The sequence below is a fragment of the Glycine soja genome, chromosome 3 (assembly GCF_004193775.1).
Source record: "Glycine soja cultivar W05 chromosome 3, ASM419377v2, whole genome shotgun sequence".
NCBI lineage: Eukaryota > Viridiplantae > Streptophyta > Magnoliopsida > Fabales > Fabaceae > Glycine > Glycine soja.
The window spans coordinates 34,929,318-34,953,013 of record NC_041004.1 but is presented as its reverse complement, the minus strand read 5'-3'; the positions used below and the strand labels follow the sequence as shown (position 1 = coordinate 34,953,013).

Below are 23,696 nucleotides of genomic sequence, written 5' to 3'. Positions count from 1 at the left end.
GTTATGAATGAATACAAATAAGTTATTTGAAATACTCATTTCTATAAAATTAGTTATAGTTTTATAACTATAATTATTTTTAAATAAAAATGAGTTATTTAAAATACTCATTACCATAAAATTGGTTATAGTTGTATACCTACTTTTATATAACTAGTTATAGATATTTTTTTTAAATTATTTTTTAGCATCCCTAATGGTCATGCTGTTTCTAGCTAAGGAGTCAACCGGAGAGTACAATGCTTGAGTCATGCATGACCAATCCATGGCCGCGTGCAAGGAATGGAATTATACAATTGGTAGTGTATGATGTATTACACAAAACCCAAAAGTTGATAGCACAATACACAAACCAATGATTATATGTACAAGTTCTTGGCTTGCCAATTGCCATACATTCATCCCACCAACTAGTTTATCTGTACAAATAATATTTGAAAGCAAGATGGAAATCATACACTTAGCACAAATAAATAAAGCTCCTTCAATCCGATTTACTTTTTCAGGCTTTTTTATGTTCTTTTCCAGGCTGCACTAGAAATTTGGATGTCCACACTGCAAAAATAGTTGCTTCTATGGGAGCAAGCCAATACACAAGAAAGTGCTCCTTTGTTATGTGATCCCCTCGAGCATAAGCCCATCCCATTACCTGAACAAGTCAAACAAGGTTTCTTAGCAATAAAACAACGAAGGTTTCTTCTATAAGGAGAGATCAACTTACACCAAGAGTAACTCTAAAATAACTCTTTTAAAGTTACTTCTCATCCTCACCATTCATTTACTTGAAATCTAATGGTTCTAATAAGTCATTAATCTTATCTGTTAGATTCCAAGAAAATGAATGATGAAGATGAGGAATAATTCTAAATGAGTTACTCTTGATGTAAGTTGATTCCTCCTCTTCTTCTATTATATGGTTCACATAACCAAAGTTTCTTTGATCTATGGTTTCTTCTATAGCAATACTTACAGATGCAGGGTTCATGCAACCACCAGTCAGATCAGAGCCAAGTATGTGAAGTGTTAACTTGGAGAGGCTGGAGATCCAAGTCTTCATGAAGAAATTTTCACGAATTTTCGTGGCGAGTCCAAGTGAAATGGTTACAATTGCAAATGTTAGTAATCCTTCTGTCAGCGAACCCTGATGAATGTCAACGTTCAGGCGTGGTCCCACTCCTACTTCAGGAATGGTATCAATAAGAAGTTTAACTCCAACAATCGATCCAACCACCTGGAGAGATTGAAAACCATGCATATTTTGAATGATAATCTTTGATTCATGTTGAGTTTTGAAGCATTCACGCATACAGTTGAGATGTGTAATAAGCAAGAAGCAACTACAGGAAACAGTTATGTAATGAGGTTACTTTCTAGTTTTTTACTTTTTAGCATAGCCAACAATTATTACATAGTTGTTATAGGTAAGAGAACACTCAAGCCTCCTTATTAAACTTCATCTTCAATGTTTGCAAATGAGCATATATACAATACTGCAAACTCTATTTGCAAGTGTGTGAAAGCATGTGATGTGAGCCTTTGTGTGTGATCATGTGCAAGATAGAGGAGGAATCTACAAAGTATCTAAGCACATAGGCCTTTAAAGTTTAAACAGATATCCAGTGGATGTCTATAGCAATATTTAATTGACTTCATAAAATTAAGGATCAATTGACTGGAAGGAACTCTGAAAAGGTCATCTAGCTTACTTTACCAAATTGGAATTTACTTATATAAACAATGAATCTCGAATTTGAATTTTTACCTAAATCAAACATAAACGCATCAATCACAAAGAAGTGATTTGGTGAATAACTATAGGCTATGAAAACAATTTTATGATGTATCAAGGTCAGTAGATTGAAGAAGATAGATGTGTTAGTGTCTTCCCTTAGAGGTTAGGTACTTATCAGTAACTTTCTAGTCCTCCTAGCCCGTGCTTTGTGATATTAAGACAAGTAAAATCAAACATAAGAAAAGCACGTATAGAACCGTCAAAATGGCCCAGCCCAGCCCTGGCCCGGAGGGCCAAAAAGCCCACTGTGCTGCACGTATTTCAAATCTTCAGTGAAAATTCCGAACATCCAAAAAGGAATAACATTACTTCAAATTTTTACTATCTAAGTATCAAAGAGTTGAATGCCTATAAAAATAGTTAAGCCATCTTCTGCATATGAAGAATTTGAAGAAATAATTAAGATCTGAAATGCTCCCCACCCAAAATGAGATTATTTTAAGTTAAATAATTGTCAGTGCCAGAAAATCGGGCACAATAGCACAAAGACACAGGTAGATAATGGAATCTTGTAGGGTGGAAACAAGCTCATTCAATCCCAAAAACCAAGTCAAAGATAACAATTCTAATAAAAAAAAGAAGGACCATTTAACTCAACCCACAACACATTCGATACAGAGAATTCATCAACCAACAATTTTTAATAAAAAAAAATCTACTAGCATTTAATTCAACTAAACTTCTGAACCTTTTAATCAGTCTGATAAGAAGAAAAAGGAACACAATTAACCAGCAACAGCATGAAATTCAACCAGTCAAATATAAGTCTTCACCACACAAAGGTTCAAAAAGGGAAAAAAAAAAAAAAAAAAAAAAGCAAGACCCACAATTCTGCTTTCACAAAAAAAAAAGTTCAAATTTCAAACCCAAGCAACTAAAAGAACCATGGTAGGGAAAAAAAAGAAGAAAGGAACCTAATTGAAAGGGTATTTATCGGTAACAGAAGAAAAATCGGGGGGATATTAGGTGAATTGGATGGTTACGCGAGAAAATAAGAGAGACTCTGCTGACAAAAACTAACATTCTAACAAATTATAAAAAAAATTAAGAAAAAAAGCCAAAACCTGAGCGGGGATTCTGGCGCCAACGCAGTAGAGGAAGGTGTTAAAATCCCCGGTGATAGCATCGGCCAGAACGGTGAGGGGGTTGTAGGCGGCGCCACGTGTAACCTTGACGAGGAAGGCGAAGAAGAACATGTTGGCGACGGAGAAGGTGGTTTTGATAACCTCACCGAGGGGTCCATGAGCGAAGCCGAGGTGTTTGAAGACGAGGATCCGAAGAAGAACACCGGACCATACCCACATGAAAGACAGAACGAAGTCTGAAACCAGAAGCCTGGCTCGTCCCATCTTCTTCAACGACAATGGAGTATGTATGTATGTGTCTCTGTCTCCTGCATGCCCGTGTTTATTTCTCTTTAAGGCGAGATGCTCCTGTGGACAAAGGAACCTGATTCCCAAATAGTAAATTGAAACTTGACCACTTGTGTTTTTAGCACTTTTTAATTTTAAAAATCTGATTTTTTTTTTTAATGAGAATCTTGGATTTATCTTTCTTTTCTCTCTCTTAGGTTTAACTTTTATATTTTGTTATATGATTTGTAGTACAAGTATCATTTCTTTTTGTTAAAATATGTATATCAAAAACAAAATTAAGAAAATTAAGTGGCTAAAAATAGAAATAATTATGTTTTTGAATTGGACTTGGACCTGCTTTCTCTTTAAGAAAACTTGTGGAACCTAGTAAAATTCAAACCACAATGTGACTTAATACATGTTTGGATCATAGTTTGTAAAAATGTCTCAATGGTTGTTTTTTCCAAACTGAGTTCTTAAGTTAAATTTTAGCTTCAAGCATATTTTTGGAGAAAAATCAAACATAATATCAAATTTATTTTTCTCCCCCAAACTAAGTTTAGAGCTCTCCCACTGGTAAACCAAACATAGCCTTATTCGCAACTCAACTAAATACACATCTCGACATGACATTATGTCTAGACAAACATTAACTACCAACATCGAACTTCTTCCGAAGACGCCAAGTTTGGTCGTTGGAGCCTTGAACTAACTTAGTCACTTTCTTGGTATTGGTGTCCAAAGAATGGTTAAATTCTTAACCTGGTAGTACTCAATAGTCAATCCATTATTGACATGAATATTTTGGATCATTGTCTCATTTCAATGAAGAATACAATTGATTAGGGTATAAAATATTTTAGGACTTTGGATTGTTGGTTTATGAATAAGAAGTCTACTAATATTGGCCTTTAAGTGAAAAAGATGAAGCCCACATCTCATGATAACAGAGAACCTATTATTGCATATGTTTTTAAAAAAATTGTATAACAAACACGTCTTTGTTTTTATTGTGGGCACCCTTATCTTTACAAAAACAAATGAAAAGTGTAGGCTTTTAATCTTAATTTTCCCTTCTGCACGCTAGTCTTCACTCACACACATTACAGCTTGTGCTCCCCAATTCTCATGACATGAATCAGTGAAAATTTTTCCCATCATCCAGCAAATTTGCATGCCAAGATGTGGTAGACTTAGGAACACCAAAGAATAGAGTGAGCTTAGCTTTAAGCACAAAGCCCCTCAAAATTAATATTTTTATCTTCCCTTTAGAGTTTTCAAACTCAAGGTATATAGGCAACTTGAGTTTGTGTTTTAAATCATGCCCATGTTTTAGCCTTAGTAAGAGTAATGGGGATTGTGGTGGACGACATCACCAAATTTGTATGGGTTAGTCAAAGTTTGTCTCCATGCTTTCCTAGTGAGTGTTTCCCCTATCATTCTTAAGTTATTGTCTCATTTAGTTGTTGGTGTATGCTTTTACTCTTCCCATTTATATTTAATTTGACAAGTTATGAATATTGTGAAGAATTATGTTTTGTATTATGGGATGATAAGGAACTAAATGACTTATCTTAATTTAGGAGAATAATAAGGAAATCAAAAGATGTGAAATGAGTAATTAGGGATGTGATTTTAATGTGAAAAATGAGTTATAAATATAACCAAATTTGGCTTAGATGTCTGCATAAGAAATGTAGCCCTTGATGTTATCTAACAAATAGCTTTGTTTTCACCTAATTTGGACTTTTGTAACTCTATACATGAAACGATTAGTAAGCAAAGGTCAAACTATCAAGGTTCTGCAATTAATTCGTGTTCTTCCTAATTTTAGTCATTGTATATAAGGATGGCAAAAAAAGTATGCGTCCGTGGATATCCACATATAAAATTCGCAAACGAGTAGTGTAAATGGATATCTACTACCCATGGATACGAGTATTTCATCTACCTGTTAGTTAACAGGGTGAGAGCGAATATTGTAGCACTCGCACCCGTGGGTACCTGCTACTCGTAGAATTACCAAAATAACCTCATATATATATATATATATATATATATATATATATATATATATATATATATATATATATATATATATATTAAAGAATGGAAGTTGAAGTTGTTTTTATTATTGTTTAAACTTAAGAAATTGAATGAATGTTATGCAATGGACATGTTTTAAGAGTCTAATTCTTATGGAGTTGTTGAGCATTATATATTTTTCTTTGTTTTGCTAAAAAAAAGAACTTTTTTTTTGTTTTTATTTTATTTTTTAATATTCATGGATATCCATTAGTATTTGTAGGTTTACAAAGATTTGTGGATAATTGCACATGCGGGTACGCATAAGTTCACGTGACAAGCACATGTGAGTATTTTAGCACGTGGGGCAGGTAACAGTTAGGCACCACCTGTGCCCGCCCGTACTTGTTATGATTCCTAATTGTATATGATTGAACTAGCCTTTAAGGTAAACACTTGTAGATAGTGTCTCAACTTTAAAACAAGATAACAATCAACTTTATACGATTGATATAACTCTAAATATTGTGTCTATACCTCACATAGATCATAGACGCATAACATAAAGTGATAGAAGTAATAGTTAAATCTTAAAGGATGCTATGTCAATCATCATACAAAGTATATAGATATTGTAATTGATGTGTGACATAGGTTTAAGAGGTATTTTAGGTATGTGACGTGATTGAATGACATTGAATACATGTGTGTTGAAGCTATAATTTGAATGGTGATTTATAAGTGTTGTGGTGAAGCTATAATTCTATAACTTCATTTTAAGCATTCATTCTTTATTCTTTTGATTTTATTTTTTTTTGTCTAAAATTTTGTTTTTCCAATAAGTATATGAACTTTGCTAGCTTGTTTCTCTAGTGCTTTTATTTTTGTATACGCGGTAGAACTTCAGAAGAGGACCTTGTTCCACTTAATCTGGAGATTGAAGCCGTTTGTTGGAAAAACAATGCTTTGCGGAGAAACAAAAGCAACAAGAGATCCAAGCTAGGCAAGGAGAAAAAGGAGCCTCTTCCTCCCCACCATCTTCGACTCATTCACTTAGTTTGGAGGAACCAACAGTGTCCATTCCTCCTCCTATCTTTAAGGAGCCTCAAATGGCGGAAGAAAGACCACTTAGAGTGACACTTGAAGATTACTCGAGCTCTACAACACCACAATGCTTTACTAGTATTGTAAGGATGGAGGTACAAGTGGCCAATATTTCCTATCCATATTAACTCATCCAATTGATCCAAAACAACCTCTTTCATGGTCTGCATAATGAAGACTCTTATGCTCACTTGGCCACATACATAGAAATATGTAACACAGTCAAGATAGTCAAAGTTTCGAAGGATGCCATTTGACTCAACCTCTTCTCATTTTCCTTGTCCGATGAAGCAAAGAGATGGTTCCACTCCTTCAAGGGAAATAGTTTGAGAACATAAGATGAGGTGGTAGAAAAATTCCTCAAGAAATACTTTCCGAAATCCAAGACCACTAAGGGGAAGGCAAAGATTTCATCATTTCATTAATTTCCTTATGAATCTCTTAGTGAGGCCTTAGACCATTTCCTTGGTTTGCTTCGTAAGACTCTTACTCATGGATTAGTGAGCTAATTCAACTCAATATGTTCATTAATGGCTTACGAATTCATTCCAAGCAACTTCTTGATGCCTTTTCTATGGTAAAATCAAGTTGAAAACTCCTGATGAAGCCATGAAGCTTATTGAGAACATAGCAGCTAGTGACCATGCCATCCTCTGTGATAGAGCATATACTCCCGCAAAGAAGAGTTTTCTTGAACTCACCTCTCAAGATGCACTATTGGCTCAAAACAAGCTTCTTGCAAAGCAAATTGAATCCCTCACGGACACACTCAACAAGTTTCCATAACAATTGCATTCCCTTCAATCGGTTCAATCTTCTACTATACAAGTTGGAGGATGCACTTTGTGTGGTGGGGCTCATGAGGCAGGGTTATGCATGGTTTAAAAGGAAGCATCTAAGGAGGTCAATTAAATGGCAAACCAAAACTGTCGAGGTTATAATCAGGGAGGAAATCAAGGCTATCATCAAGGTGGAAATTTCTCTTAAAATCAAGGTCAAGGTTGGAGATTTCATTTGGGGAACAACTTTAACAAGGATCAAGGGGCCCCATCCAATCGACCTCCTAATCAAGGTCCTAATTTATATGAGAGAACTATAAAGCTTGAGGATACCTTGACACAATTTATGCAAGTCTCTATCTGAAACCACAAGATCACAGAGTCAGCAATCAAAAACCTTGAAGTGCAAGTAGGCCAACTTGAGGAGAATTCCAATGGGAATTTTGTGGCTAACACCGAGAAGAACCCCAAGGAGGAATATAAGGTTCTGCTTACATGAAGCAAAAGGAAGAAGGATCTTGTTGGTGAGGAGTTAGTGGACGGGGTAGTAAAAGATGTGAGTGATGAAGAGGGAGATATAGGAGAGAAAAAAGAGGTTGAGAATAAAGAGAAAAAAATGAGTGAGGATAATATAGAAAAAAATGGGAAAAATGGAGAAAAAGAAAAAAAAATGGTTGTAAGGAGGGAGATTATGAGGTCTTAGCTTCTAAAACCAATAGTCAAATGGTGAGAGAAGCAAGGAAGGGAGCACCATGTGTCCTTACCAAGAATGTTCCTTATCCTTTGGTGCCATCAAAGAAGGAGAAAGAGAGTCATTTTGTAAGGTTTCTCAATATCTTAAAGAAGTTAGAGATCACCATTCCTTTTGGTGAAGCTCTTCAACATATGTCAATGTACACCAAGTTCTGAAGAACCTCCTCACTAAGAAAGGCAAATACATCAACAATGATAGCATTGTGGTAGAAGGCAATTGTAGTACTGTGATTCAAAGAATTCTACCACAAAAATTCAAAGATCTTGGAAATGTGACCATTTTGTGCTCAATTAGGACAGGATCCACAGTGAAGACTTTCATTGATCTAGGGGCAAGTATCAAATTGATGTATCTTTCAATGTGTCAAAGAATTAGGAACTTGAAGGTAGTGCCAACTCAGATGACTCTTCAACTAGCAGATCGCTAAACCACTAGACCTTATGATGTTGTTGAAGATGCCCTTGTGAAAGTTCAGCAGTTCATATTCCCAGTAGATTTTGTTATCATGGGCATTGAAGAAGATTTGGATGTGCCTTTGATTTTGGGAAGACCATTTATGCTCATTGCTAAATGTGTTGTTGACATAGGAAATGGTAATCTTGAAATGAGTGTGGAGGACCAAAAGGTGACTTTCAATCTCTTTGAGGCAATGAAGCATCCTAGTGATAACAAAACTTGCTTTAGAGTGTAGGCTATTGAACATAAAGCAGACTATGTTGTGTAGCAATTAACCATGCATTCACCTCTTGAAAAAGACTTGTGAATTCCATTGAATGCCTCCCGAATGAAGAAGAGAAAGATCTCAGGGCTTGTTTGGAAGATCTAGATAAATTGAAGGAAATTCCTCCAGGGGAATATACTTTTGAGGAGCTGAAGAAGAATACTCTTGCAAAGAAACCTAAGGTAGAGTTAAAGGTTTTACCTCCTTACCTTAAGTATTTTTTTTGCAAGAGGATGATGCAAAATCAATCATCACTAGTAATGTTATATCTACAAATGAAGAAGCTCAATTGGTGGAGGCAATGAAGAAGCGGGGATTGAATGGCACATCTTCGATCTCAAAGGGATTAGTCCATCATATTGTATGCACAAGATCATGATGGAAGCTGACTATAGATCGGTGAGACAACCTCTAGGGAGACTTAACCCCACCAGGAAGGAGGAACTGCGGAAAGAAGTCCTTAAGTCGCTTGAAGTCAGACTAATTTATCATATCTCCGATAGTGTTTGGGTGAGTCTAGTCCAAGTAGTCCCAAAGAAGGGTGGCATGACGATGATCTGCAATGATAAAAATGATCTCATTCCTACAAGAATCATCACCGGCTGGAGAAAGTGCATAGATTACCGCAAAATCAATGATGCCACGAGGAAGGATCATTTTCCTTTATCATTCATGGACCATATGTTGGAGTGGCTAGTTGGACAAGACTTTTATTGTTTCTTGGATGGCTACTTGGGGTACAATCAGATAGCGGTGGATCCTAAATATCAAGAGAAGTTATGAGAATCCTGAAACTGGCCAAATACAGGCTAAAGGCCCAAGTGGAGAAGGACGAAGGCCCAAATGGAGAAGGACAAAGCCCCCGAGTGGAGAAGGATGAAGGCCCAAGTGGAGAAGGATGAAGGCCCAGAGGCAGAGACATTATCAAGACTATTAATTGTTGTTGAAGGCCCAGATTAATTTGAAGGCCCATAATAAATATGTTCTATTTTTATTAATAATTTTTATTTATTGTAATTTTGGCCCAAACTGTTTAGAAGACCTATGTCTATTTTTATCTTTTTGTTCAGATACACTATAAGTATTGGTTTTTTTTTTCAATAAAAGGACTTTTGGCATTTTCATAAAATTTGGTGAGAGCTTCTCTCTGGGTTCCTTGTTGAACCAATCTTAGACTTATCAAGGTAATCCTTGTGGCGTCTACCCTGACTTATCTTCCTTCACTAGAAATGGCGTCATCCAAATCTTCGTTGCCTGTATCAAGCGATCGACTCTTAGTCAAGATCACATAATCTGGTATCAAAGCTTCGACTTTTGATACAGGTTCTATCCTATCCTATTTTTTTTCTTTGTAATTTTTCCAGGTTCGTGTTTTGTTTTTGTTCTGTTATTTGCGTTCTTGTTTGCGTCTTGTTTCGTTTTTGTTTGGGTCTTGTTGCATTCTGGTTTTTTGTTCTTGTTCTATTATTTGCGTTTTTTTCTTGTTCTTGTTCTTGTCACGTTCTTGTTCTTGTTTCTTGTGTCTTTTAGACTTTGTGTCCAAAAAAAAAATCTGTTTGAACTTTTTTTGAGATTCTGTTACAAATTCTGTTTGGTGGCAATTTGGCTTACTGGAAGAATTTAGGGGTTGAGTGAACTATTGAATCTATGTGCCTATTTTCCTATTGAATAAATTGCCTAAATTATGCTAGAGAAATTTGAAAAGAAAGCATTATAAAAAAAAGTTGCAAAAATAAAATGGGTGTTTGATCTTTGAACACGAAATTGAGGCAGTTAGAGGCTTATTTTTTTGGCAGAGAATCGTGTACCAAATCCCCTTATATGGATTCTCCTTTGAATTCTGAGCGTTTTGATATATAGTGGGTCTCAAACGGACAACCGTAGCAAAAGTTATGAGCATTTGAAGTTTAGTGGTATTATCTTTTATCCTATCTGTTATCTTATTTGTTATCATATCTGTTATCCAAATTAAATCTAATTTGTTATCCAAATCCAATCTAATTTGTTATTTAAATCAAATCTAATATATTATCCAAATCAAATCTAATCTTTTATCCAAATCAAATCCAATCTGCTATCCAAATTAAGTCCAAGTTGTTATCCCAAATCAAATCTGTTACTCTGTGATAATTATATTGTCTTTCCTTTTATTTTATATTACCTTGTGTGTCTAATTTGGTCCATCCAGGAACTTAAGAGGGAACACGAGTGGTAAAAGGCAAGAGGGAATATATTACACAAAAGCTTATATTGAGAGCATCAAACACGAGTGAACTACCATCAAAGAGAGAAACATGTGAGTAGAGTGTGGTGAGGTCATGAATCTTTTTTTTAATTTACTGCAAAATTCTTTGTTCCTTAATCATGGCAGGAGCTGGTGACAATGGTGGTGTATATCATCAACTGGATGGATTTCAGCGCTTATTACTAGACGCGATGACTACACAAATGCAACGTTTGTTGAAACTTAACAATGAAGAGCTCTACAGGCGAATAGAAGGACTAAAGCACCAAATGAATCCAAATGCTGGGAGACCTTATGGTGGCAACAAAAGGGTCAATGATGGATCGAACCGAATAGAGGGGCAAGATAGAATTGAGGGAGTAAAACTCAATGTATCCTCTTTTAAAGGCAGGAGTGACCCAGACGCCTACCTTACCTGGGAGATGAAGATTCAGCATGCATTCTCCTACAATGATTATCCGGAAGAGCAGAAGGTGAAGCTAGCTGCAGCTACATTCTCAGACTATACCCTTGTTTGGTGGAAGAAAAATCAAAGAGAGATGAAGAGAGAAGAAGGGCGGGAGATAGATACATGGACTGAGATGAGAAGGGTTATGCGAAAGAGGTATGTTCCAACTAGCTACAGTAGAACCATGAGATAGAAACTCCAGAGTTTATCCCAGGGAAGTTTGATTGTTGAGGACAAGGAGATGGAGATGACACTAGTGAGGGCCAACATTGAAGAGGACACCAAAACAGTGCATGATGGCTTCACCAACAAGATTTCTTTCCAGCACCATGACCAGAAAATTATTCATAAACCTCTATCCCTCAGAGAAGTGTGTGATGACTAAATCAGAAGGAGAGAAAAGAGAGAATAAGAGAGAGACAATAGTGAGGCATCACAGAGGAATAGAAAAAGGAAGAGTGATACACAAGAGAGAGAGAGTGATAATTCTAATCAGTTAACTATTTATGTTTCTCCTAGTGTTCAACCCTTATTGCAGGAATTTAAAGATGTCTTTCCCAAGGTGATTCCTCATGGACTGCCACCTTCAAGAAGCATAGAACATCAAGTTGATCTCTTTCCAGAAGCTTCATTGTCTAACAGGCCAACTTACAACAGTAAGCCCCAAGAGAATCAGCATAAGGATGCACAGGCCAAAGTTGAGTATGTGAAAAGATTGTATGACCAAGTAAAGGTGAAAATTGCAAAGAAGAATGAAAGCTATACCAAGCAAGCCAACAAGAAAAGGAAGGAAGTGGTACTTGAACTCGGTGATGATCCTGGACATTTGAGGGTAAATGTTTTCCAAGAAGGAGGGAATGATGAGAATCCTGAAACTGGCCAAATACAGGCTAAAAGCCCAAGTGGAGAAGGACAAAGCCCTCAAGTGGAGAAGGATGAAGGCCCAAAGGCAGAGACATTATCAAGACTATTAATTGTTGCTGAAGGTCCAGATTAATTTGAAGGCCCATAATAAATATGTTCTATTTTTATTAATAATTTTTATTTATTGTAATTTTGGCCCAAACTATTTAGAAGGCCCATGTCTATTTTTATCTTTTTGTTCAGATACACTATAAGTATTGGTTTTTGTTTTCAATAAAAAGAATTTTGGCATTTTTATAAAATTTGGTGAGAGCTTCTCTCTAGGTTCCTTGTTGAACCAATCTCAGACTTATGAAGGTAATCCTTGTGGCGTCTACCCTAACTTATCTTCCTTCATTGGAAGTGGCGTCATCCAAATCTTCATTGCCTGTATCAAGCGATCGGCTCCTAGTCAGGATCACATCAAGAAGATTGCCTTCACATGCCCATTCAGTGTCTTTGCTTCTAGGAAGATGTCATTTGGGTTATGTAATGCCCCTACCACCTTTCAAAGATGCATGCTAGCCATTTTTGCTAATCTAGTGAAGAAGTGCATTGAGGTCTTCATGGATGATTTTTCAGTATTTGGCTCCTCCTTCAATCATGGCTTATCAAACCTTGAATTGGTGTTGACACGGTGTGTGGAAACCAATCTTGTGTTGAATTGGGAAAATGTCATATCATGGTCCAAGAAGGGATAGTCTTAAGCCATAAGATCTCCTCAAGATGGATTGAAGTGGATAAAGCCAAAGTTGATGCCATCGAGAACTTACCTCCTTCTATCAATGTGAAAGGTATCTGATGCTTTCTTGGACATGCTGGGTTCTATCGGAGTTTCGTCAAGGACTTTTCCAAGATAACCAAGCCATTGAGTAATTTGTTGAACAAGGACGTTGTGTTCAAGTTTGATGGGGAATGTTTGTTGGCTTTCTGCACTTTTAAAGAGAAGCTCATTTCTGCTCCTGTTATTGTTGCCCCAAATTGGAGTCAAGAGTTTGAACTTATGTGTGATGCTAGTGATTAAGTTGTTGGAGCAGTGCTAGGACAACAGAGAAATAAGGTATTCCTTTCCTTATATTATGCTAGCAAAGTCTTGAATGATGCACAATTAAATTATGCTACCATAGAAAAAGAATTACTAGTTATTGTCTATGCACTAGAAAAGTTTAGATCATACTTGATTGGCTCTAAGGTCACCATCTTTACAGCTCATGTTGCTATTAAATACCTCTTGACTAAGGCTGACTCTAGGCCAAGGTTGATTAGATGTGTGCTTCTACTCCAAGAGTTTGATATTGAGATCAAAGACAAGAAAAGTTGTGAAAATTTAGTAGTTGATCACCAGTCTAGATTGGTGAATGAAGAAGTCACTCTTAAAGAGAAAGAGATTCATGATGAATTTCCAGATGAATCCTTGTTGTTTATGATTGAGCGGCCTTGGTTTGTAGACATTGCTAATTTCAAAGCAGCTGGTATCATTCCCGATGACCTCAATTGGCACCAAAGGAATAAATTTCTTTGGGATGCTCATTACTATGTGTGGGATGACCCCCATCTATTTAAACTGGGAGTAGATAATTTGTTGAGAAGATGTGTCACCAAAGAGAAGTCTAGGAGTATCTTGTGGCATTACCGTAATTCACCTTGTGGAGGACATTACAATGGAGATCGGATTGCTATAGAAGTGTTGCAGTCCAGGTTCTTTTGGCCTTCTATCTTCAAGGATGCTCATGATCATGTGCAACATTGTGACCAGTGCCAAAGAATCGAAGGCATTTCCAGGAGGAATGAGATGCCCCTATAGAATATTATTGAGGTGGAGGTGTTTGATTGTTGAGGCATTGATTTTGTGGGCCATCTACCATCATCATACACTAATGAATACATTATGGTGGCTGTTGATTATGTCTTCAAATGGGTGGAGGCTGTTGCGACTCAAAAATATGACGTTAAAACAGTCATCAAGTTTCTCAAGAAGAACATCTTCTCCCGCTTTGGAGTTCCAAGAGTGCTCATCATATCACACTTTTGCAATGCACAACTGCAAAAGGTTTTTGGGCATTACATTGTCAGACACAAAGTAGCTTCTCCCTACCATCCCTAGACCAATGGCCAAGCTTACATGTTCAATAGGGAACTGAAGAAGATCTTTGAGAGGACAATTGTCTCTTCAAGAAAGGATTGAACTACAAAACTAGATGGCACCCTATGGGCTTATCAAATTTCCTTCAAGACCCCAATTGGTCTATCTCCTTTCCAAATTGTGTATGGAAAAGCTTGTCATCTTCCCATGGAAATGGAGCATAAGGCCTATTTGTGATACCCTCTACCTTGATATACATATTTATATAATAAAATGCATGGAAATGTGGAATTACATAAAATGATGTTATTCAATAAACATAAGGGAGTTCTCGTGGGTAAAAGGTTAGCATTCACGTTAATCACCAAATTAAAAACTTATCAATTAAGGGTATGAAAACATTTTCGGCTCAAAACAATGTCACTCAAGTTTACAAAAGAACTCAAGTTAAGTATCAAAATAAAATAAAATAAAATGGCATGTTTGGAACATCATGCAATTAAAACAAAAACCTATGTTCCAATGTCACATCCTATCAGAGCATTATATTTCGACGTCCTCTAGCACGGGGTTCCTTAAAGCAATCCACCTAGTCATTTGCTTCCATGAACACAAGGTTTGAGATCATCACAAGATCCAAACACAAACAACACATGGGGAATGAGTTATCACATTTCTAGACAGGTAGAGATAAACGAAGACACATATATATAGTAAAGTATAACAAGCTCAACTTAGCACAATTCATATCATTTTACCACTCATTGCGTAGCATCACTTGTCCCAAGGATTTAATCACTAAATCACATTCCACACCTTCACATTAATCATGTGTTCAAAACAACAAATCTCAAGTACAATGTAATATCTCACACTCACACAATTCATTACCCACCATCACATAGCAAGTCACAATGATCATTACACAAGCATTATGCAACAGATATACTAAGACTCAATCCTATATGCAATGTGGTACCATGTCAGTGAAAAGCCTCGTCGGTTGCCTAGGAGTACATGACAAGACAGACCACACACTAATAAGTCAAGTCACTCTCACTAGGTAAACTCATAGGGAGACCAGTCAAGATCACGCTGTTTTGCGAGAATGCTCCAACCATGTGGGATTGGCACAAGCTTAAAAGAGCACTCAAACCAGGTGTATTTACCACCAAGGCCTAGACTCTGAAGAGCCCGTCAAGGCCTCTCCCTCCTGATTCAGGTCTAACTTAGAAAACATTTTAACACGTTCAAAGTGATTAAACTCGTCAGGTTCCCACAGTGGATCCCATCATAATACTCATTATGCATTAACTCATCAGCCTTAAAGAGTCTTACAACATGTGTGATTGTACGGTTCATAGCTCACAACTCAATGTGCACAACATCTCAATACATGTGTGATCTCACAATTTAACACATACTCAACTTATGACATACACACAATCTCAATCACAAAGTTATAATCCTAAAGTAACATGTTATCACACCTCATGAATCATATACACATCACACAATATTAATATATACATGGCACAAACACAGACTTTACCTGTGAACTATGCAATACACATAACTACTCAATCGTTTTCAAAATCATTTTAATTTGTTGCGCCTCAAAGTGATTGAACTTGTCGGGTTCCCACAGTGAATCCTATTACAATACTCGTCGCGCAAAAACTCGTTGTCTTTAAAAGGTCTTATAGTTGTGTGATTGTACAGTTCATAGCTCACAACTTAATGTCATCACTTTACACTTCACAATAACATGTATAATCACATTGAGGAATGTCTCATCACACCTTCTTGCTAACACATTATCATATAGCATAAAACATGTGATCACATCATGGGAAACAAAACCCATCAATCAATTTCAAGAAAACATGCAAGAATTCCCAAATTTCTAAGTTTCTAACATTCAAAGTCAAACACTCAATTAAACCATCCAATTCGCATCAAGACATTAATTGGCTCATCAAACATAACAATTTCGTGATTATAATCATAAAGGTAGAGTTACAACACAGTAAACATCTCAAAATAAACCCCAATTTGATCTTCTAAGGATCCATACACATGTTCACTTTAATCCCAATTGCGATAAACTCATCCTTTACCTCTAAGCGGAATCACGTGTGTAGTTCGGAAGTGGTAGTGGTGTCTCTAGTGGTTCTTTAAGATTCCTCAAGTTTTTCCTCTGGTTGCTCTATTAGGGTTTTTAAGCGTTAGAAAAAAGGAGAAGAGATTGGAGCATCAATTTCACTATCTCCGTGCGAGTGGAATTTCTCTCTCTACAGACATTATTTTGCAAATCCCAACAATGTGAATGTGCAAAATTGAGTTTCAAATATGGTATCCAACGGTTAACGAGTCTAGACTCGTAATTTTACTGAGACAAGTTTGGGTGTATGTGAGAAAAAGAGAGGGTTTTAGGAGAGGAAGAAGGAGAACGAATTTGAGAGGAAGAAGTGAGAGCGAATTTGAGAGGAAGAGAAAGTGTAAAAACATATTGTAAATGTGAAAACTGACCTAATATGTCTTTATTTATAGCTAGGATACTTTGAGCATATTATTTACTCTATTTTTATTTATTTTATAAAAAGGAACTTTATTTTACTATTTCATTAAATAAATAACCAATTAAAACATCATTTTATTTTCTAAAACATCATTTTATTCTATTTATTTTCTAATACTATGAAAACCTTATTTTAATTAACAAAAACCCTTTTTTCTCATTCATTTAATTTCTAAAAACTCTATTAATTTTTAAATAAAACTCTTTTATTTATTTTACAAAAAATAAGGTGTTACACTATTGGGCTATCAAGTTCCGGAATTTTGATGAGTCCTTGTTTGGGGAGAAGAGAAAGTTGCAACTGCTAGAATTGGAAGAGATGAAGCTTAATGATTGCGAGTCATCTGTGTTTTACAAGCAGAAGATGAAAACTTATCATGATAGGAAACTTGTGAAGAAGAATTTCTAGCCAGGCCGGCAAGTCCTATTGTTCAATTCTAGACTCAAATTGTTTTTGGGAAAACTTAAGTCTAAGTGCTCTAGTCTATTCACAATCAAAGAGGTTAATGACTATGGGGCAGTTGAGCCGATGGACCCCTCTTTCAATGAACTAGAGTGGAGTTGGATTGTCAACTGTCAGAGGTTAAAGGTGTACAATGGAGGAGACACTGAGCGACTAACCACCATCATTTGCCTCCAAGACCCGTGACGTTAAAGAAGCACTTACAGGGAGACAACCCAAGATCTCTACCACTTTCTCTCCTATCTTTTAATTTGGCTTGAATGTGTGTTAGTTTTGAAATTTATGATCATTGTGTGTTGTTTTCTCTTTTTAGGTTGTGCGCTAAGCGCACAAGTGTGTGCTTAGCGCACCTACGTTGCTTCTGAGCATCAAGCCCTACTCGCTAAGCCTGTGTGGTGCACTTAGCTTAAAAATATCTATGATTTGAAATTTCCTTATTTAGTCTAAGCGTGCAACTACAGGCTAAGCGAGCCAAGCTCACTCACTAAGCCTACAGTTCTTGCTAAGTGGATGTTTCAGAACAAAAATTTTCTACAAATCTCGCTAAGCCAGACAAGCTCGCTAAGCCAAATAATATCTCTTGAGTTTCAATTTAGTTAATTGGGCTTAGCACACAAGTCTGGGCTCAACGCGCTTGAAGTCGTTAATGTCTGTAGGCTTAGCACCTAAAGTCGTTGCTTCTATCTAAAAAAATAATTTAATAGTATTGTTGCTTCTTTTTAAAACTACTCAGAACTTTTAGTTCACCTCCTCTTCTTCCATTTCGCTAAACCAAATCTCTTCTCCCACTCTACTGTGTCGTCCCATTCTTTGCACCAACCTTTTTGCTCTTCCTCTATTCTTCCTTCATCTTCTTACTCGTTGTTGTGTTTGTCGCGTTCCTCTCACTCAAGTACCCATGTTCACCTTTTAACTCTTTTATTTTCTTCATTTTTTTGTTATTATTATTCACTTCGTTTTAGTCTTGTCGGTTTTCACATTCTCTATCATATTTTCCTTGCTTCTTGATTGTAAGTGTGCATTGTGTGTGCATATTTGCCTTGCCCAGTGATTAACCTTGTATACATTTGGAAGAACTATTGGAACTAGGCTGGCACTTCTATGGCCTTTCTGGGGTCGCATCGAGCCCGTGCTTGAGCTGCTTTGGAAGCTCCTCGATCCCCCTGTCAGGACCATGCTCCTCCTCAGCCCACCTTCGTCACTTAGGAGTAGCTCATGCCTATGATGAACAGTCTTTATCAGGGGCAATACTGGATCATACAAAGCCTTCATCAACTCTCCATTCGGTAGTCGGTCATGACTTTAGAGGACTTCTTGGAGCAAAGCCAAGCTGGGAGTCATTTGTATCGAGCATGGGTGCTAAGTGTGCACTTGGAAGCTTAGCACGTGGTCACCTAAGACAGTTGTACTTTGCATGTGTGCTCAGTGCGCACATGCAAACTTAGCACACGATCATTTTCAAAAAGCATGACTACACAACATTTTGAAGATTATAAAAAGGTTGCATTATGCTTTTGGAGGGAGCTGGTCAGCAAGGGCACGAAATAGAGAAAAACACCCACTTTGGAGCTCTTCTTCTTCCATTTCCTTTGTTCCATTTTTTTTGTTCTTAAGCTTCTCATGACTATGAGAGGTTAAATTACCCATTATTAGGGGTTTGGATACCAACCACTCTTTGATGTAATGATCTTTACTATCCATTTAATGTTCTTTCAATATTATTGGTTCCTTTCTAAGTTTATTGTCTTGTTTATAGTTTGATCATCCATTCACATGTATGTTATAGGGTTTCAATCATTGGGAAATTTTTTTACCCTAAGAACTTGAAGAAGCTTCTAGGTAACCCATGTCTAGGAATAAAATGATATTATTTAGCCTTATTTATGCATCTTTATTCTTAACGCAAACTACTGGGTTTACCTCTTAAGAGATTATGAGTGAAATTATGTGGTTTAGGCTCTTTCACATGAGGAATCATGGTTAGAGTAGTTTAGTTGACGAAGATAATAGTTGGAATGACTTTAAATGGTGAAAAATCTTTAACACTGCATCAAGAGTTAGTTTGGTAGGTTAAGCATCCAACACATCTACAAAATCTGCACCAAACATCATTTTCCACCTCCAAGTGTTTGTTTTGTTGTCTCTTGCATTTTGCTATGCTTTCTTATCCCTTATTATGGTTGAAGTTTATATTTCTGCACTATTACTCTAAAAAATATTTAGTTTTAGTCATTCATTCATTTAATTCTTGGTATATACAAACTTTAAGCACAGTCAAAATCTTTGTGGATTCGACACTCGGTCTCACAATTTTAATATTACTTTAACAAATTGGTATGCTTGCCGAAGAGTTAACACACACCAGACACAACTTTTACCATTTGAATTTATTTTCATTTAATTAAAATAACTAGGAGTCATGATTCGTCTTCAAGACATAAATTCCTTTTGGTTTAACACTTTATATAATAAAGATGTATTTTAAATTTAAAATATGTTACAAATAAATTCTCAATGTATTTTGCATAAGAAATACTACTTAAATAATATTACACGTAAGAAATGTGTTATTGTGGAATATTTTAAGTAAAATAATTTTTTTGATTTTACTACATAGAAAGTAAAAAGATGATAATATAATATTAATTTTGATTAGGTAAAAATTAAAATTGATTAGTTTAAAAAGTATTTGATTATTCTTAGGCAAACATTATGTTCATTTAATTGTACATTGGGATTATATCAAATTTTGGGGTTAACTAATAAATGATAATTAAAAATACATTTATTATTTTTATTTTTATTTTATTTTATTTTAAACTTTTGTGAGTTTTAATACACTTAGAATTACTAAAATATCCCTTGTCATTTTTTGGGGGCAATTTTGGTTTGTTGTATACTACTTTATGAAATAAAGATGTATTTTAAATTTAAAATATGTTATGAATAAATTCTTAATGTATTTTGAAAAAGAAATATTGTGGAATATTTTTAGTAAAATAAATTATTTGAGATTTATTATGTAAATAGTAAAAAATAATAATATAATATAGATTTTGATAAGGTAAAAATTAAAATTGGTTATTTAAAAAAATATTTATTACTATTAGACAAAATTGGTGCATTATGTTCATTTAATTGTATATTGAGGTTACATATATTAATAATTTGGGTTACACCAATTCGGGGTTAACTAATAAATGATAATTATAAATTTATTAATCATTTTTATTTTAAATTTTGTGAGTTTTAATTACATTTAGAATTATTAAAATATCCCTTGTCTTTTTTTTGGGGGTGGGTGGGGGATTTTGACTTGTTGTATACTACTTTATATAATAAATATAAAGATAACAACAACATAATGCCAAAAACAACCAACATTGTTATATGTTTTGATTTCCTCTATCATTGTACAAAAATCTTGAAAAGCTTACATTTTTATGTGGTTAGGCTTAAAGGGTTGTAAAGAATTTACTGGCTTGCTTTGAACATAGTGGAAATGTGATATCGCATGGCCACAAAAATTGGCAAGGTTCTTTGTGGGTATCATTTGTTGGTGATTTTGTGAAGATATATGTATGTTTGAATTTCAAAGTTACCTATTTCTTTCTATAATGGTTTAATTACTTTGTGTGTTGGTGTATGTGCACATGATAGGATTTCATGTTTTTTTGGGGGTATAGTGCATCCTTATTTTCTCCTTTTTGTAAGAATCAAAGGTTTGACCTTTTTAATGATTGAGGTAGGAGTAGAACATCGTAGTATCATGTTTCTTTTTGTGATTGTTTATTTACTTAGTTGTTTATGTGACACCCTCTACCCTTACAATTATAACTAACTAATTAAATAAATCATACAAAATTTATTTAAAAGATTATAAACACATAATAACAAAAGAAGGAAAAAAACATGCAAAATTAATTAATAATTTTTCTTTTTAAACATATTTAATTTAAATCAATTCAAAAGGATAAAGGTTCACATCCACTTAGTGAAAACATAATAGAATTTTTTTTTAATAAAAGGTAAGATTATCCCGATTCAAAACAAGGTCGTCCACTCTAAATAAATAATAAAAAGAAACTAAAGTAGAAAAGTATAACGCAATTATATCATTCAGTAAATCATAACATGTGAAAATCATAATATGCGAAGTAAAATCCTATGCCCCAATGTCACACTTATCAGAGCATATCCCTATCACAGACTAAATCTCTCCATCTCTAGCATGTGACTCATCATATGAAGGCTCACCTGAAACAAAGTGGCAATCAGCCCAAACACAAACACAGACCGGGAGTGAGTTATCACATTCGTATATAATAAAACATTAGAGCATGTGAAACATATAATACTTAAAGCTGAATTTATATAAATAACATTATTACTGCACAAAATTGCACACATTATTCACACCCATTCAAGTTTACACACTCCATAAAATAACATCAACCACAATTGTTAACTCAATGAAATTCAAACACAAGTGTTATGCAACAATTATACTAAGACTCAAGCCTATATGCAATGTGGTACCATGTCAGTGAAAAACAACACTGTGGCGCTTAGGAGTACATGACAAAGCACACCACACAATGGGCTCGGTCACTCTCACTAAGTAACATCATAAGGTGACCAATCAGGGTTACTCTGTTTTGCGAGAATGCCCCAACCACATGGGATCAACATGACCTTAAAGGAGCACTCAAACCGAGTATTTTTACCCCCAAGGCCTAGACTCCGAAGAATCCGTTTGGGCCTCACCTTCCTGATTCAGGTCCAACCCCTAAAATATTTTTTTTTTGCACGCAGACACTATTTATGAGTTATATAATACCCATGACCTCACTCTTATATTTCAAACATATTTAACAAATTGCGCTATAGTTTAACCCTTCAGGATCCTAACTAGGAATCCTACAATTTCCTTTAACACTGCGCATAAAAGTTCTCTCAAGGTAAACACTGGTTCGATTACTGTATAACTCATAACTCACATGACAAGTAATATCACTACAAATATCAATCACACACTCATTCACAACCATATTTCATGTCTAGAGTTTAACATTTCACACTTTAACTAATTACAAAATATACTCAACAATTAAATAACAATGTATCATAATAATAATAACATACAATATTTAACTTCAAGGCTTATAAACAAATAACTATAAAATACACGTAAAATATATATATAAGTATATTATATTCAATATATATATATATATATATATATATGTATATATATATATATATATATATATGTATATATATATATAACATATAAAAAGTATTAAATATATATTAATATAAAATAATCACAATAATATCAAATATATCATTAAGTAAATACAAATTATATATAACAATAAAATATATACTCATATTGATTTCTATGAACAACATGTATACCTATATTCTAAATTTATTTCAACTAAGTTACCAACATCAAGAAAATGCCTAATTACAATGTGAATACAACTTTAGTTAATTTCTTTAAATGATTTTAGCCAATTCAATTATCCAACAATCCCTACAAATATGAATTTCATGACGAGAAATCACCCACGTGAAATAAAATATAAAGTTTGTAAAAAAAAAAAACAGTATCAATATATATGTACACGTATACACTGCGGTGTGAAAAAAAAAAGAACAAGATTGAAAGGCCAACATATCTGGTATAAACAAAATCACCACCACACAATTTTTATGCTAATTATAAAGAATTCTAATTCCTAAGGTACACACCTAACACAGGAACACATCAATTCTACAACAAACTCGCAACAGAACACCAATTGGTTCATCAAACACACTCAATCCGCGATTAAACATGAAAACATAATTAAATTCATAAACACCCCAAAATAACCCAAAAATTGATCCTCTAGGGATCCCTACACATGTTCATTCTAATCCCCAAGCGTGAGTAACTCATCCCTTACCTTGATGTAATCGCTTAAATGTTCTTTGTTAGCAATGGTGGCGTCTCTGGTGCTCTCCAGAGCTCCTCCTCTAGTTACTCTGTTAGGGTTCTTGTGCGTCAGAAAAGAAGAAAGGAACATAATGTGTTTTCTAAAAAGCTGTTCTAGGTTAACATTTGGCTTATATAGTGGGAATTTATGACTTAATAATTTATTTATTTTTTTACTTATTTATTTATTTATTAATTTATTAATTTCTTAATTACTTATTAAAAGTTACGAAAAGTTACGGCTGTTACAGTTTATATATCTACTTTTTATTTATAGTTCCTAGAATTCACTCCCTTTCTCTTGTGTTTTGTGATGGACAGATTTGACAAGATTGTTAGACATTGGATGATCCATCAATGGACAATCCAGACATCTCTTACGATTTTGATGAAAACAAAGATATAAATTTATGTTAACCACTTTGTTGCATATGAGTCGGCGTGTTTGATGACTAGA

The 23,696-nt window shown here is 35.0% G+C and overlaps 2 protein-coding genes across 2 annotated transcripts; one reads left to right on the top strand and one right to left on the bottom strand.

Annotated features, from left to right (window-relative positions):
• Positions 1-243: 243 nt before the first annotated feature.
• LOC114406570 (probable aquaporin SIP2-1) lies at positions 244-3,251 on the bottom strand. Its single transcript, XM_028369315.1, has 3 exons — positions 2,857-3,251; positions 971-1,231; positions 244-649 (listed from the first exon to the last, which is right to left on the bottom strand). The coding sequence occupies exons 1-3, from the start codon at positions 3,139-3,141 to the stop codon at positions 503-505; spliced, it is 693 nt and encodes a 230-aa protein (XP_028225116.1). The 5' UTR covers positions 3,142-3,251; the 3' UTR covers positions 244-502.
• A 3,884-nt stretch (positions 3,252-7,135) lies between these two features.
• LOC114405207 lies at positions 7,136-8,500 on the top strand. The gene is made up of 3 exons (XM_028367836.1): positions 7,136-7,348; positions 7,429-7,539; positions 8,285-8,500. Exons 1-3 carry the CDS (start codon positions 7,136-7,138, stop codon positions 8,498-8,500), a joined length of 540 nt encoding a protein of 179 aa, XP_028223637.1.
• The last annotated feature ends 15,196 nt before the right edge of the window (positions 8,501-23,696 follow it).